Here is a 16,321-nt window from a genome sequence, read left to right as displayed (position 1 = left end):
GGCGGGGCCGCTGTCCGCGGTGCTGAAGCGGCGGCCGCCGGTCGGGGCGGGCTGGGGATGGGGCGGGGGGGAAGCATGGCGCAAGGCTTAGGCTGGGCTCGTCGGTGCTTGGTGGTTCCTCCTCAGCTCTGCCTTCGTGCTCAGATGCTGCTGCTCCGGAGCTGGGGGGAAGGTGGCGGATGCACCCGCCTGGGTCAGCAAACACCAGCGAGTCCCAGAGCCGAGGAGCAGCCTCTGGAGCAAGGCAGTGTCTGAGGTCCCCACCTCTCCTGCCCCCAAAGGTGGGCGCCGCTCAGGCGTCCCGCCACACCGACCAGAGGGTGCCCAGTGTGATGCTGTAGGCCAGGACGGCCGCCAGGTACGCCCGGAAGAGCAGGACGTCCAACACATAGCCCACTTGCAGCCACTCGCGGGCGATGTCGCGAAACTCCTCACGTTTCTCCAGGAACTGGCGGATGGCGGTGATCTCACGCAGGACGCCGTGCATCAGTGGGGAGCCCTCCTCCTGGCCGGCAAAGGCTGGTGTGGACCTCGAGCTCCCCGACGCCTCGCACTCCCGGGGGTCCTCGCAGCCGTAGCGGTTCAGCTTGGCTGCGGGATCGAGAGAGGCAAGTGCAGAAAATCCCTTAAGACAGGGAACTGGGCTTTCTGTCGGTGACCTGGGCATCCGGATCACCATGCAAGCAGGGGCTACATAGACGTAGATGGCTGCGTAGGACATAGTGCCCTTCAGTTCCTGTGGGCCCTCTCTGTGCAGCCCTTACCTGTGCTGTCATTGTTCTCCACCTGCCTGGAGATGTCCAAGTTCTGTATCCTGCTTTGAGTGAATTTCTTCCTGTCCCGGATGCAGAGCAGGATGGTGGCTCGTTCCAGCAGCAGGCGCTTCACCCACTCAGGAACATGGGGCTGCAGGTCTTGCTTGTGCACCAGGCGCACGATCAGGATGGTCTCCGTCAGGCTGATGACGAGCAGCGCCATGCACACCACAAAGTAGATGCCTGTGGAGATGTCAGCGAGGTGAGTGGCCTGCAAAGGCTCGTGCACAGAGCATGGTCCTGAGCAAGTCCCCCCTGCCTGCCCCTCTAGGGCACCTGTGGTCTCTGTACAGAGCAGCAGCTCCTGCTGCTCCAGGCCCAGGACTGTCATAGCAGTTGGCTTGGCAGGTAGTGTAGCCGTACCTATCAACGGGGTGCCGACAGCAGTAGCCGGTAGCGTGTCAGATACGATGATGAGGAAAACCGAGTAGCCCAGCAGGAGGGTGATCTTGAAAGAGACCCTCTCGCCACTGTTGGGAGGTAGGTAGAAGCCCACTATGTCCATAACCATCAGGAAGATGCTGGGGAGAAGCAGGCTGACGGTGTAGAAGAGGGGGCGTCTCCGGATGACCACCTGTGGGACAGAGAGACAGGAAAGGCTCAGTGAAGAGTTGAAACGAGGGCCTGAGCTGGTGAGGCCCTCCACCAAGGCAGGCAAGGATGGGGGGATGCGCTAAGGTGAGCCAGAGGAAGGGCTCAGCACTGGGAACCTCCTGCCCACAGGCAGGAGCACCGTGGCAGGGAGCAGCTGGGTGATCAAGCAACGGGGACAGTGGCAAGACCCATCTCCAGCACCCCATCCCTGAGAAGCACAGTGGCCGAAGACCCTTACGTAGAATTTCATCTCGGCATAGCTGTCGCTGCTCTTGACGCTGAACTCCTGGAAGCGGCTGAGGACATAGAGCAGCTCCCACTCGCCCTGGTTCATGAAGACGCTGCGGTCGAACTTGACCAGTTCTGGCTGCCGCCACAGCGAGAGGTTGATGTCGCGGACTGGGGGGCGGAGGAGAGGTGAGGACCAGGGGTGCCCGGCCCGAAGCGCCAGCAGATGCCGGCACCTCCACGCCGGGCTGGGTGCCTGCCCTGCCCGCACGCATCCCCGATCCGCTGGGGCCATCTAGAGGGGCGAGCCGCCTTCTGCACGGAGCTCCAGCCCGGCGGAGGTCCTGCCCGCTCCCCCCGAGCCCCTCGGCCGCAGACGTCCCAGCACTCACTGTGGTGCAGCCAGCTGGTGAAGGTGAGCGAGCAGTTCTGGACATCGAAGGGGAAGTTGTAGATGTCCAGGCTGCAGGCGGTCATCACCTGGATGGGTTTGAGGTTCTGCACCTCCCCGTGGTGGCCAACGTAGACATAGGGAACATGGGGGGACTTTCCGACGTCCACGCTGGGGGGTACAAGCGACAGAGACCAGGGCTAGGGAGCACCCTGGGCAGGGGCTCCTCGTGCCAAGCTGCATTCGGGAGAGGAACTGCCCAGGAGCCAGGGGTTTACCCCCCGAGCTGCTTTTTTGGCAGTGCCCACACAAGCATGCCTGCCTGGCATCACCTCTACGCTGCCCAGGCTGCTGCCTTCTCCCAGCCCAAGGAGCATTTGTGTCCTTTTCCCAGGGCTCTCTGGAGCCGGTGGGGAACACCTTAAATCCCAACAAAGTGGGGAAGGATGCCGGCTGGCTTCATGGGAAGGGCTGGCAGCTCTGCAGCTGCCCTCACATTGTGCTGCTCTCACAAAGCCTTTCTCCAGATATCTGGATCCCACCCCCAGCACGGCATGGATAATTACCGACGGTTGTGGTTAGCCAGCACTGGAAATGGCCCAACTGCTGAGCCGTTCCCCATCTGCAGCTCGCCCGACACGGAGAGGCTGCCAGCTCTGTGCCGGGAATACAAAGCGCAGGGCGGCACATGCCCATGATGGGCGAGGGGGGTCCGAACCCTGGGCTGCCCGCCACGGCCCGGGGGGTTTCACCTCACTCACAACTCGTTGATAAGGATGTCGGGCACCCAGATGCTCTCCGCCGGGAGGGAGATCTGTGTCAGGTTGTCGAAGCGCGCCGGGTCCCACCTGAGGAACTCATCTGTCCAGTGCTGCGGGACAAGGGAGAGAGGCTTGAAGGGCAAGGTCCCACCCTGCCGGGACCCAAACCTGTGCTAGCACCCTGCAGTGGGAACCAATCTTCACTGCCATCCATGGGAGGGAGGAAAGGCTCATCCTCCAGTTATCGCACCACCCGATGGTGTGAAGCACAGAGCATGAAAGCTGTGCCTTGAGGTTCATGCCCTACAGAGGTCTTGTCATCCCCTGGGATGGATTCGACCTTGCTGCACTTCTGCAGGGCCACACGACTCTCCCATGGGAAAACTGGTATTTGTGGGGGTGCTTGGCCCGGGGGGGTCCCAAGGCGGGAGGGGTAAGGTTGCATGGTCTCATCTGCTCACCTGCCTGTACCAGATGTAGGTGGTCAGCACCTGGTTTTTCTCATCCTGCAAGAAGAAGAGGACGCGGTGTCGGCACAGGGGGCACTGGCACTCTGGAGGATGGGCAGAGCGTGCCAGGAGGATGCTGCACACCAGCTACCGTTCCCCTTGCTGTGGACGTGCAGAAGCTGCCTGCGCTGAAGGCAGCTGCCCCCATCCCACGTGGGGTGGGAGCGGAGGACTCACCACACTGAGGATGGCATAGACCATGAGGTCGATGGCCACGTTGGTGGTCGTTCGCCAGTCCTGCACGGGGCGGGTGCCCTTCTGGTAGTGGGCCAGCAGGTAGTGGGACAGACGATGCAGGGCAGGCTCGGTGGGCTCTGGTGCCTGGCCCCCCCACTGGGTACCTGCCGGCAGAGGGAGGGAGGGAGGGTTGGAGGGCTGCTCGCACCAGGGCAGCCGCCGCAACCACTCGGGGGTGTGCCGCGAACCACTGGACGCTGCTGGCTGCCATCCCTTGCTTACCGGTGCGTTTTCCCATCAAAGTTAAATAGGAGCATCCTGATGGGAAACAAGCCCGCCCGCCAGAACCATCACCTAATGTTTCATTAATATCTTCTGCTGTGTAGGTGGATGGGGCTGTGACCTTCCCCCAGCTTCGGAGGGCACGGCTGCCGTATTCTGCCTCATCCCGGACAGATGCCAGGACAGTTTCAGCAGGGGACCATGAGGGACTCGCTGTTCCTAGATAAGTTTCCCACCGCTCACTCCTTCCAGGGGCATTTCTTTTTTGCTATGCAGGTGGAGGAGGCAAAGGTCAGAGATGAACCAGGGTGCTAAATTCATTTATTAGGTACCTTGGTATTTATTAGGTATCTTGGCGTTTGCTTCCTGTGGAAACCATCTCTCGGCTGATGCCGGCAGAATTAATCACAGAGCAAATTTCTTGCGGCACCCGCATCCTCGCTGCAAGGCAGCTGGTGATGCTGCGGCTGAGCCAGGGCAGCAGAGCCACGCTCATGGCTTTGCTCTCCAGCATGCCCAGCCCCGGAGTCCAATTCCCACGTAATGAAAGGGACTAATTGGAATAGATCTGCGGGAACTTGGGAAAAGCTGCCGGGAAGGGAACTTTAATCTGTCTTTTAAGCTGAACAAAAAACCCAGCAGCCTCAGCCCCTCCAACATTGCACGCGATCGGTAATGCCGGGGAGCCAGCCGGGCTCACGGCCCTCGCCCAGGCAGGCGTGCGCTGACGGAGGAGGTGAGGGGGGGCGAGAGGCAGCAATTAGGGCCAGGGGAGGAAAACAGGCGCTGCCGTCATCATGCCTGGGGCCAAGTGGCCTTTCCTGCTGCAGCTGGTGGCAGCTGGCTCGCACCCTCTCCTCCTCCTCCTCGCACCCGTGCTGCCAAGCTCCAGGTCGGGATGCTTCGCAGAAGGAGGACTGGGCTGGGTTCACCCCATCCGCTCTGTGCATCTGCCGCGGACACCGTGCCGGTCTGCCTGGCTCCAAACCCGTGCTGGCAACTCGCCTGGCACAAATCTACACAGCCCTGGCACACGGGTGTGTGTCTGCACGGACCTTCCTACCACCTTGCCTCCAGCATTGCTAGGGCAAGAGCATCATAGCTCCCGCTCCTTTTCTGCCACCTCTGCTGTGCTAATTGCAGTAGAATGTCTTGGAGTCGGGAACGATGCCCCGATGAGAGGGGCTATCTGTCTGACCAGTCCAAAGACCTGAGTTACAAGCTGAGAAAGCTTTCAGCTGCGCTAGTGCAAAACAGCACTATGATTTTTCTGCTACTTCCCAGGAAGGTTGAACAGGAGAAAATAATAACAATAGCTTGTGAATACTTTGGCAGTCGGTTTTGCACTGTGTGGAGCTGAGATTACAAACCATAGGCACAGCATCACTTTTGCACGCTGCCAACCCCAAAAACCAGCTCTGCGTTACGAAGGATGAAACGTTATATTAGAGAAATCTCTTTATCAGGTGGAGGGCTCAGGCAGCAGCTTCCAGACAGAGGGAGGCAGGCAGGCAGGAGATCACCCCGTTTCTCTCTATCCTCAGGGCTGGGACTCTGTACGCTTCCAGAGTACTTCGAAGCCCCGTACCGATGAGCCCGCAACACAGAGCTGGGTTAAAACACCAAATTACCTTGCGGCGGGCACTCAGCCTGCGTCACCCAGGTAGGCAGCACCACCGGGCTCTTGCAGAAGAGGTTTCCCACGCTCGGGCTTCTCCCAGGTACATTGATTTTCGCTAACACTAAGGCCTTTCTAAAAAGCAGCCTTTGCATGTTGTACAGCACTGCTTGGGTTTTAGGAAGGTATTGCACCGTGCCTTTTGGTACAGGGAGCGCCCCGCTCCGCCCCGGTCCCCCAGCCCTGCCCCTGGGGCCCCTCGCCTTACCTTGGCTCTGCAGCATCGAGGCGAGAGGCAGCAGGGCCAGAAGCGCCCCGAGAGCGGCAGGCGTCATGGCTCTGCCAGCTGCCAGCCACTGCCTCCCTCCTCTCCACCTCCCCAGCCTGCCGGCTCTGCAAAGGAGTGAACCCGATCAGGGAGGCAGGCAGCACTCCTTGCGAGCTTTCCCCCCCGCCGTCGGGTTTTTGAGAACGCCCAATTAATCTCGCGATCAGCCTCTCCCGCTGCATCAAGTTTCAGGCTGGGAGGATGAAGAGGAACCCACCCAGCCTCCCCCCCCACCCCGCCGGTTCCCCCGGGGCTCCCTCATCCCCTGCCCGGGCGCCGAGCCATGGAAAAGTGGAATTTGGGGGTGCAAGCATCATGCCTGCGTGCAGCAGAAGCGGGGGCGTGGGGGGCAGGGGGAGAGGATGCTGCAGGCACCAGGGCTGCACCAGGAGCTCATCAGTGGTCAGAAAGCCGGGGGAAACCCTCTGAGATGGGGTGGTCTGTGCCGGGAGGTTACAGAGACGTGGCACTGGTGCGGGGTGGGCTTCCATCAGCAGGGGAACCCGGGGCTCTGGAGGTACTGGCCTTCGCTTCGCACCCTATGGCAGGGTGGATCTGTCCCACTGGAGATGGACAGGCTGGCAGATGCAGGTTGCAGGCAGCACGTGCTGCCTGCCGGCCCTGCGCACCCCTGCCTGGGGGCAGCAAGCTTTCCCCAACCACCTCCAACCTGCACCAAGTCGAGGGTCTGTTTTCATTGCGGCAATTTGCATTTGCACGTAAATTTCAGCAAACGAAAGCACTTCTGACCAGTTCTGTTTCCCCAAATATTCAACACCTTTGGGCGAACAAGAGCATACACAAAGGCTGGTCCCATATGGTTGAGCGCAAAAATTTGTTCAGCACCTGCCTGCGCACTGGTACCCTGCTCAGGCCGCAGCATCCTTCCTCCACATCAGAGCATCATGTCCTTTGGGCAAGGCAACATCCCTCTGCCTGGCAGAGGAGCCTCACCCTGACCCCCCTTCCCTATGATCTTATATATTTGTGTACGTATGTCTGCGTTTATAGGTGTTGTGGGTGCCCATGCCCCCACGAAGCTGCCGGCTGCTGGAAGTGCTGGGGAAGCAGCGTGCAGAGACCGGAGCCCGCGGCAGCAGCGCAGAGCAAATCGCATCAGATGGCAGCGTGGAGTCACTTAAACAAGATAAGAATTAGTGCGCGGCCCTGATGAACTCCCCCTCGGCTGCCAACAGCAGTGTCAGGGAGAGAGCGAGAGCAGAGCCGGGGCTAATTTGATTTCTCGGCTCCGTTAGCGGCTGGCGAGTCACCTCCCGGGGAGCGCAGGCAGCTCGGAGCTCTTTCCCCTTATTGAATCTGGGTAATGAAAATCACGGGCAGTGCTGCCACGGTGCTGGGGACCGTGCCCCGCTCTGCCCCCTCTCCTCCAGCCCTCGCATCCACGGCAGGCAGGATGTGGCCGAGGGGGTGAGGACCGCTCAAGCAGAGCTTCTGCTGCAGCATCATTAACTCTGATTTTTCTCCCTTGGGTTTTACGTCTTCATCTTAAAGAGATTTTAATGTAGTTCCTATCAGCCCTCCTGTTATCGGATATCTAATTAGGGTGATCTATTATAGCCTTGTATTACGCGTGCGTGCAGGGGGCTCTTGCGGGACTTTTTGTGGGACAGCTGATATCAATTGGCAGTACCCGGATCAGATTTACTTTCCGAAATGGCGTAATGGGATTTTATTAGCCCTGTAATCTGCTGCGTGGTAGTTGCTTTTCTGGGAATCAAAGCGTTTGGCGTCCGGGGCTTCCCGCGGCTCAGCCCTGCATCCTGCCCGAGATCTGCCTGCAGCTGGACACAGCAACATCTCTGCGCTGGGACGGAGACTAAGGGCTTTTTCCTAGGGCGGCCACACTGAGAGCAGGTACCTTGGCTAGGCAAGCAGCAAAGTTCTTAAGCTGCTGCTTAGCCACGAGCTACGGTGATCTCGGAGGCTGGGGAGAGCACAGAGGGTAGACTGCAGGCACAAGGTCCCTGTGATGCAATGGGATGAACGATGCTCAGCATCCCTACTCTGGGAGGGGACCAGGGATGCTCAGCACCGCCCATCGCCTCAACCTGCCCTTACCAAGAACATAACAAAGCCCCGTGCGGGTGTTACTCCCACGGCAGCGTTAGCCTCGGCAGCTCCCACCCCGTGCCGTGTGGTCCTTGCCGGGGGCTGCAGGGGATTGGGCAGGCATGTGGCTGGGCTCTGTGCAGGACAGGGTGCTGTAGCGGGGCTGGGGACCAGGGAGAGCTCAGCTGTGGCGCCTGCCTGTGCGGAGCAGGTGGGAGAGGGAAGCAGCCCTCCTCTGGGCTGCCAGGACTCGCCTTTCAGAGCGCGTTTGGAGCGTCAAAAGCAATAAAGCATCGCCGAGGAGCCCTGGCAGCACGGCTGCCTGCCGGCCCCAGCCCCATCACGAACCCGAGGCCGCCCATTATGGAGCCTCGCGCTCCCCCGAATTGCATGTCTGCTATGATTTAACGCTGCGAGACATGAAATAAACACTGTGCGCAGGCAGGGCTGCCGGCGCTGGCATGGGTGGGCTCGCAGCAGCCCCCCACACCGGTGGGATGCAGGACCCTCGGCAGGGGCAGGAGAGCAAGCCACCCTCCTGCGGGGCAGTGGTCCTCGGAGGTGCTCAGGGTTGCTGCATCCCCAGGGTGCTGCGAGGGTCCCCGGGGCCAAGGGGAACATGTCAGGTGTCTACCCCGGCACCCGCTTGCGTGGCTGCATGACCGAAGCAGAGACCAGAGTGGGTGCTCAGTGTGGTGCCCTTGGCTAATTTAATCGCTGTTGTGGGTCATTGGGGATGCTGGTAGCCTTGCCCCACACCGGGAGCTAGGCTGTCGTAAACGCCTTGCCATCTGGCTAATTATGTACTCATAAAGTAAATAACTCCACGTAAATAGGGGCCGGCTCGGGTAGAGTGTGGCTGGGCAGCTTGAGGGGCTGCCACCATGGGCTTCCCCACTGCACCCTCCACTGCAGCTGCAGGTAAAGCCTTCTCACTGAAAATGGTGCATGCATGGGGTGGCTGGTGGCAACTTAACTTGGCCATCAGAGCTGGTGGCCTCGGTGGCCATGGGCAGCCTGCTCCGTCATGTGTCCTACAAGTGAAAAGCCACTTTGCTCCAGCCCTGCGGCTGCGCAGGAAGTGATGCCTTGGAGCCACGCATCCCTGCAGGGAGGCGTTTTGGGGATACCAGCAGCTGCAACCTGTCTGGGAGCCCAGGAAGGAGGGATCTGCCTGCCCTAACTGCTGTACTTACTCATCTGCTTAATGCACTCAAGCTGGAACAGCCGCAGGGTGACTCACACTGCACTCGAAGGCAGTGAATTTGGGGGCTGAGTGCTGCTCGAAGGCCAGGTCCGTGGTGGAGGAGGGATGCTGGGGTGCCTGCCAGGGCACCGGCAGTGGAGGAGACAGGTCACCCGTGGACCACAGAGCAGCCAAAAATCGCCCTTGGCAGGTACTGAGCCCATCCTCACCCCACCAGCAAAGGAGCCCAACGCTTTTAAATCCCCTGGCGAAGGGAAGGGAGCGCTTTCCTTTCAGTCCTCTTCTCCATTAGACACCCTTCAGGTGTTCGCAATATTCTGCCACCGTTTCATTATCCATTAAAGCCAGGTAATAATAAGTACGGGGAGGTATTTGGAGCCCATTGCTGTTAATGAAGGAGATCCAGCTCATCCCGAGCGGGTACGGCAGCCGCGCTTCACAGGCACGGTATCACCCGAGGTTAGGCAGGAATTGCCTTGCTGAGAGCAGACCCAACTGGTGTTCAGTCTTGCATGCCCGTCTTTTCCGTTTTATCTTTATTTTTTTAAAGGAGACCCATGCCAGAGCCTCGCCAGGCAGGAGAAGGAATCTGGGCTCCAGCACCATCGTGGCTGCACCGGCTGCCTGCCGCCTTCTAGGCAGAGGGACCCCATCCCAAAGGTAGATTTGCTGCAGGGATTGTGCACACGCTGGCTACCTTTACGTAGAAATCTCGTGTCTGCCTTCCTCGCCTTTCACCCCAGCTCTCCTGCTGTGGCTGTAGTTTTTAAGGAGTATTTCCAATCAGAAACCACAGCACTTCCAGCCTGGGTTTTAATAAAACCATGTTGGCCATTACAGCTGGGTATTTTTCCCTTCATTTTCTGGAGAAAATGAGAAAGATTTCAAGCAGATTGGAAAGGTTAATTTGGGCTGAAAAGACTGGTAGCTTTTGATGTAAACCATACAAAAGTCTTGCACAAAAGCCTCATCCCTCCTTGTTTCTGTCGGGGTCCAACATGCAGCCAGAGCAGCTGGGGGGCAGCAGCCGGGCTCTGCCTTGGGGCAGCGGGTCCTAGCCCTGCCGGGTCCTATCAAGAAGTCCTAGTCAAGAAGCTCCCACGAAGCAATTCTCCTTCCACAAGCGGCACAGATGGGTGAGCTGGTCTGCGGGGTGCTGGGGCAAGACGGCTGGGCCAGGGGATGCTCCTGGGCCAGGGAGGGAAGGTAGAGACAGATGCAGAGCAAGGCAGGGAGGGCTGCGGCACTGCTGGAAAGGTCGGCCACTGTCACACAATGCCTGGGGCTGGCCCTGGGTGGGGGACGGTGGCCAGAGATCGGCTGGGAGCACATGGTGCTCGCTCTGTGAAGGATGCTGCCGATGGCTGGATTGCCTCGCTGGGTGTCAAAGGGAAGGTGATCAGGGTGCACATGGGCATCACCCATGTGGGCTCGTAGCTCCTGACCGCCCCGTGGCCAAGGATTTCACAGGGAAGCATGAATTTGGGCGTCTCTCCATTTCTGGGTGCTGCGATGGAGACAAAGTCCAGCATGAGACTTTCGCGTTGGTGGGTGGGTTTTGTGCCAAGGGGGAGATTAAAACTTTCAGCCGTTTCCATTTAAGAACAGGAACGGGATCCTTGCGAGGAGATCACAAAGATGCCACGCCTGGCAAGCTCACAAGTCGTGTGTGACGCGACCCGGAGCCCAGATGCCACTTCATCCTGCTGTGGAGGCTGAAACTCCAGGTGAGAAATTTACCCTTCCAATGATTATTCGTTGCCTCTGAAGCATGAGTGTTTGGTGCCCATTGAAGTTCCCTGCAACTCACGTTCCTCTAGTGCTGCTAAACCATTCTGGGTGTTTTTTCATTTCTTAAAGCACCTACAGTGCAAATTGCTTCCTTTTGCCGAGACAAGGCTGTATGGAAAGATCTCCGGACATGGAAGCAGTGGGCTGAAGGGCAGATCTTCAGCTTGTTCTTCATCTGAGGGCATACGATCCCCCCTGCAGTAAATTGTCTTTGATGTAACGGCGCTTGGACTACGCTTGATGCTGCAAACGAATCACCAGTATCTGTCCTGCACCCTAATTAGTCACTGTGGCATTAATCAGGCTGCTAAACATAACAACACATGCCCTCGGCAAACCCGGAGCTAAAATACAAAGCTGAGTTTATCTTTGTAACCAGGACGTGCAGTTTTTACGGTTAACACTTTTTTTAAGGTAGGGAAATCCCTGGGGACCCTTCCCCAGGCGGGGAGCTCTGGCTGTGAGCTGTGACCAGCCTGGAGCATCCTCGCTGGAGCATGGCCATCCCAGCAGCTCATGGCTGAGCCGCCCTGAACACCCAGCTCTTCCTCCTCTACTGAGACAAGGAGCCTCGCAGCGCCAGCTGGCTGCCAGAATTGCCTCTCCAGTGGCGTTATTCCCAACTCTTCCTTCTGCCTTTCCCACCTACCTTCCATCTCACTTGCTAAAAGCAAAGGGTGCTTCGCAGAAGGGGGGTTTATTACTCTTCCTAACAGAGGGAGCCTGCTTAGAGCAAAACAGGTGGTTAGCGAGCGGGTGCTTGTGTTTCTCTCCCCCATCTCAGCAGGCAGATGCCACGGCGTCTGTCAAGGATGCTCCAGCCCAGGCACAACCGTATCTGCGTCTCGCAGTTGGCCCACCTCGATATAAGCACGTTAGAAGTCTTATGCCCCAACGAGATCATCCCCCTGCTCAGGTTTCCCCCAGGTCCCCGTAATAGCGGGATATTCCCAGGCAGGACTAGTCCTTCATGGATGCCAAGCAGGAGGCAGAGGATGGAGGCGGCGATGAAGCCGGGGCCGGGAGCTGCTTGGGTCAAGCAGCGTGCCTGCAGCAACACAAGGATCCTATAGCAAAAAGTACAGTGACCAACATCACCTCCCTATCCCGCAGCCTCCCGGAATGGGCAGAATTTCTTACGTTGCATTGAACCTTTACTGGGTGTCTTGTTTTTTCTTTGCATATCAGGAAAATTGGATAATGCTGCCAGCTTGCTCAGTTTTACTTTATCAACCCTGGTAACTCCTCCTCCTCGCTCTCTCGCCTCCCAAATTCCTGAGCTGGAGCACCTGTGAGATCATGGGAGCCGAGACGATTCCGGAAAGGGCCATGCTGAAATTCCCACACCTCTTCCAAAACAAAAGACAAGGGATGCTCTGTGACTGCCCAGGGAAAAATCCATCTGCGGGAGATGCCCACCCAGCCAGGAAAGGGCATTTAGGCTTGGGAATTGGTAAACAGGGGGATGGCGGTGGCACCGTCTGACCCTTTTACCCTCTTCCTCCTGCAGTGCCACAGCTCCATCAGGAATGCCGACGCCAGCACCGCCGTTGCTGCGGTGGCCGTGGTGCCTGGCGGGGGAGAAACACGGATCAGCAATTGTAAGCGACACATCTCTGATGATGCAAAGGATATTTTGCTCACCAGCCCCTGGGGAGCTCGGCCCCGCCGGCTCGTCGGGCTGAGCCAAATTGCCCAGGCGCATGAGCCACATCTCATCTGCGGGGTCCCATGCGTCCCGGTCCCTGACAGCCGCGCTGACGAGCTGCCGACAGCATCGGATCCGTGTGGACTCGCTCGCATCCTGCAAAGCCCCCAGCGTCTCGCTTGGGATGTCTGCATTTCAGGCTTCAAGCTCTTTGATTACGAGAAAGGTGACATCTCGGCTGCATCGGCACGAGGGCGTGAAGGGAACGGCCCTTGATGCCCTTTGGCTTGGCAAACCTGGAAAATGCCTGGTTTGTCCCAGCTGTAAGCAGCCCCCGAAAAGCACGGGCTGGGCAAACACAGAGAGCAGGTAACCGGCCCCCTCTGTCTCACAAACCTTTTCTTAGCGGTTTTCCCCCGGGACCCACCCGCCCCTGCAGCCTCCGGGCTTTGGCACCTCGGGCGGCGGGAGGGGCCGGAGCCGTTCCCGTTCCAGCCCCCGTCCCCGCGGGCAGCGGGCGCTGGCCGAGCCCCAGGACGCCTGCGAGGCGCGGGGAGAGCCCCCGGGGGAGGAGGGAAGCGGGCGGCGGCGCTCCGCGCGCAGGGGCTCGCCCACGCCGGGCGCGCAGCGGGCCCTGGGCCACCGGCAGCCGCTCGCGGGCAACGGCCCGGCCTTCGGCGAGCGCCGTGCCCCCCGCCCTGGCAGCGCCGGCCGCGGCAGGCGGAGACGGGCCGGGCCCTGCCGCCCGCACCCTCGCCGGCAGAGAGGGGCTGGGCCCGAAACAGGTGTAGGAGTGTTCTTTTTCCCCATTGTCCGCTTTGGATCTTTCTTTTTTACATCTGTAAACGGGAGCGCGGGGGTGCCCGGCAGCTCCCTCGCCCACACGGGGCTGATCTCTGCTGCCGCTGGGTTAAGAAAGGGGAGAAAAGGCCCCGCGGCGCGCGGGATCCTCGGGGGGGGGGGGGGTGGCCGGGGGGCGGCTGCGCCGGCGGCCTCCGCCAGGCGGCGAGGCCGGAACCGGCGCGGCCGCGCATGCGCGGCGGGCGGGGCGGCCCCGCTCCCCGCTGGCATGACGGCCGAGCTGCAGGCCCCGGGCGGCGGCGCGGTGAGACCGCGGGGCGATGCGGGGGGAGTGCGGGGAGGGGGGCTGCTCCCGCCCGCCGCGGTCGCAACGGGACCGGGGCTGCTACCAGCCCGGCCCCCCCGCCCTGGCACTCAGGCCTTCGGGGCCCCGCTTCTCCTCGGGCCTGCGGCCCTGTGCGGGGCGGGGGTCCCTGCGCCCCCGCCCGGTGCCCGCTCGGTGCGGGCTTCCAGCGCTGCCCTCCGTGCCCACGGGCAGGCATCTCTCCGTGGCCTTGCGTGCCCTCTCCCGGGGGCCATGGTCTCGGTTCGCATCCAGCAGCAGACGTCGTGTTTCACCTGTTTCATTTAAAACAGCCTTTAGGCGGCCGCCGGACTTCGCTTGTGGTTTGCCTTTAAAGCCTTAATGGATGAAGCATGGCGCGGTTGTGATTTGTTTTGCAGGATGCGCGCCGTCTGCTCTGTGGGAAAGGCGCGCGGGTGACTCGGGATGGTCTTCTCCCCACGGCTTCCTCCTCTGCAAAGAGCAGGAGTTCGTTTTCTCCTTTCCCTTTCACAAAACCAGCACGTTCTGATACTTGTTAACAAAAAACGTTGCTCTTAAACCTCAGGGCTTTGCATAATTTGTCTCTAAAAGGACCTGGACCCGAGCGCTGAAAGGGATGCGAAGCTCACCGCTTCCCCACGCTGCTCTCGGCTCACGAGGTCAGTGTCTGTGCGCAGGAGACTGCAGTCCCGTGTGTCCCGAATTTACACAGGCATCTGCGCGCTCTCGGGACATGAGAGAAATGCTTTTGAGAGGCCAGCGTTAAAGCCGTGAGCCCGAAGAGGGTATCGACCCTTTCATTGTGTATTTTGAAACTGCACTTGTGCAGCAGCCATTTCCCAGTTGTGTGGGGACAGTGTCAGGACGGTGCCCTATGTGCAGGAACATGCGTTGATGGAGGAAGAGTTCTCTGGCTGCCGCTTCTTCCCTTGATGGATATTGGTTTGTAAAAGCCTCGGTCAGGAATGCGGGTATTGTTCCTGCTGCCGCCTGTGGGTTTTTAGCCCTCTTCATATCCATTTTCCCGCTGTGATAAGAAGCACAGCTGAGGTACAGAGGCTGAAGGCTGTGGCTCCGCATCCCTCTTCAGCGCCGCCACCTTCCTCCTCCTCGCGCGCTGTTATTTCTGGAACCCCCTTGAACTCCCTCACTTGCACCCTTCCCCACTTGCAGTTTCCCATGAAAACAAACTACTTCTGAGTGCAGTGAGTCACATTAGAGCAAGGAAAATGGCAAAACCTTTCAGTTTCATCGCTCACTGGCTGATCGTGTAATTTGTACCTCCAGTACCCTCCTTCCTCTCAGTCTCTTGGTTTTGTACGCATCTCCTGTTACTGTAATTTAATACTAATAGCATTTTAGTTTGGGTTGTTATTTTTCTAGCAGGTAGGACTTTGGTTTGGTTTGTTTTTTCAAGTGCAGCCTGTGTTAATAGCGGCAGCACGCTGGTGTTAATTACCAGCTCTGAAGCTTGTTTTAAAGCACCACGGCGCGTAACCTCAAAAAGCAATCACCCGGACTAGCTATAGCAACAAAACCACGCGGACTCCCCAAAAACTTAACAAATTTGTTGCACAGAGTGTGGTTCCTGGTGGTTTTTGTGGGCTGCCAGTCGGCCGCAAGCCTCTCGAAAGTTGTTGTACAGGATAAGCTCTCTGCTGTTAATACAAATCTTTCTTGTGAAAGGCTGAATAAAACTGCGCTGGAAGTCATTAGAATATTAAGTGGTAACTTAGAGCGGTGGATCGGTAATTAGCTTTTATGGTTACGGCAGCCTTTGTTAAATCCTCCTTTTGGTGAAGCAGAAAAACCCCTGAAAATCATGCCCTGTCCTGCCTCAGATTTTGTTATTGTAATGCGGTTTATCAGCATGGGGTTTTCTGCAACGGAAAAATACGCCCTGCGGCATTAGGTGGGGTTAGCCGACAAGCACGCCGCTCGCTAAGGTAGCAAAATTAGCAACATGATATAAGTGGTTTGCCTTTGTGAAAGTATGCCCGTCCTGAGCCTCGTACCCTTGGCTACTTATCGTGTGGTTCCTCATCCTGCCCCTGCCTGGGCCTGAGGCTTTCCAGCGCCTCTCAGCTTTTCTCAGGACTAAAAGAGTGTGCAGGATGGGTGTGCGCACATGCACCCTTTTTCTTGTAAAAGTTGAGCAAAAGTAGTATTCTAGGTGGGAGTATCACGAATAACTCTTCAGGGGAATTCCCATCAAAAAGTAATCTGGGATTTTTTTTTTGTTTTAACCACTGATACGGGTGCGTGCTATCTTTACGGTGTTCGTGCATGGAGTAGCATCCGTCAGCGGTATGGATAGATGAATGGCTCAAAAAAGTAGTTGACTTGCTACTCAATGGGTGGAACTTGTGCTCCAGTGGCATCGGAACGTCTTAAACTTTTTTTCCCAATGGTGAGAGTAAGTGGAAACTTGAATTTATTCGTCTGCAACGCTGTCGGTTAAGATTAATTAAATGTGTGATCTTAAGAAACTGGGATTCATTGGACCGTGCTGACAGCAGGACCCTAAGTAGCCTTTATAAATCAGGCATACGCGATAACAGTCCTGGCTGGTTTTCCTGTTGTTAACATCCTTCCCATACTACATGCAGTGCTGGCATTACGGAGCTGTATGTCACAGCGTCGAATTTCAGCCGAACTGAGCCACTGGCGGCAGCAGCTGAACTCTAACCGTGAAGGCGGGGTGGTGGGACCCCCGGGATCGGGGCTCGCTGCTGGAAGGGGCTCCTTGTGGAGAGCTGCCTCTCCTGATAGGCAG

General features: G+C 58.4%; 1 protein-coding gene across 2 annotated transcripts; it reads right to left on the bottom strand.

The window, feature by feature from the left end:
• Nucleotides 1–292: 292 nt before the first annotated feature.
• On the bottom strand, nt 293–5,710 carry LOC104263369 (5-hydroxytryptamine receptor 3A-like). 2 transcript variants are annotated; one of them, XM_059829716.1, is made up of 9 exons: nt 5,648–5,710; nt 3,476–3,646; nt 3,251–3,295; nt 2,790–2,899; nt 2,030–2,199; nt 1,648–1,808; nt 1,179–1,389; nt 765–998; nt 293–591 (listed from the first exon to the last, which is right to left on the bottom strand). In XM_059829716.1, exons 1-9 carry the CDS (start codon nt 5,708–5,710, stop codon nt 293–295), a joined length of 1,464 nt encoding a protein of 487 aa, XP_059685699.1. The 2 variants fall into 2 exon arrangements, with proteins under 2 accessions (XP_059685699.1, XP_059685700.1); XM_059829717.1 differs by having other exon boundaries at nt 3,476–3,612; nt 5,623–5,683.
• Between the last annotated feature and the right edge of the window lie 10,611 nt (nt 5,711–16,321).

Source organism: Gavia stellata, chromosome 26 (genome assembly GCF_030936135.1).
Source record: "Gavia stellata isolate bGavSte3 chromosome 26, bGavSte3.hap2, whole genome shotgun sequence".
NCBI classification, from domain to species: domain Eukaryota; kingdom Metazoa; phylum Chordata; class Aves; order Gaviiformes; family Gaviidae; genus Gavia; species Gavia stellata.
The sequence above is the reverse complement of the archived record's forward strand: the minus strand, read 5'-3'. Positions and strand labels throughout refer to the sequence as shown.

What these genes read in the sequence shown, in the direction of transcription:
- LOC104263369 (XM_059829716.1), bottom strand. Translation starts at nt 5,710, where the DNA reads ATGACGCCTGCCGCTCTCGGGGCGCTTCTGGCCCTGCTGCCTCTCGCC. An exon ending in CCTACATCTGGTACAGGCAG is followed by an intron (nt 2,900 to 3,250) that starts GTGAGCAGATGA and finishes CTTGTCCCGCAG; the next exon opens with CACTGGACAGATGAGTTCCT. An exon ending in TGTCGGCACCCCGTTGATAG is followed by an intron (nt 999 to 1,178) that starts GTACGGCTACAC and finishes ACATCTCCACAG; the next exon opens with GCATCTACTTTGTGGTGTGC.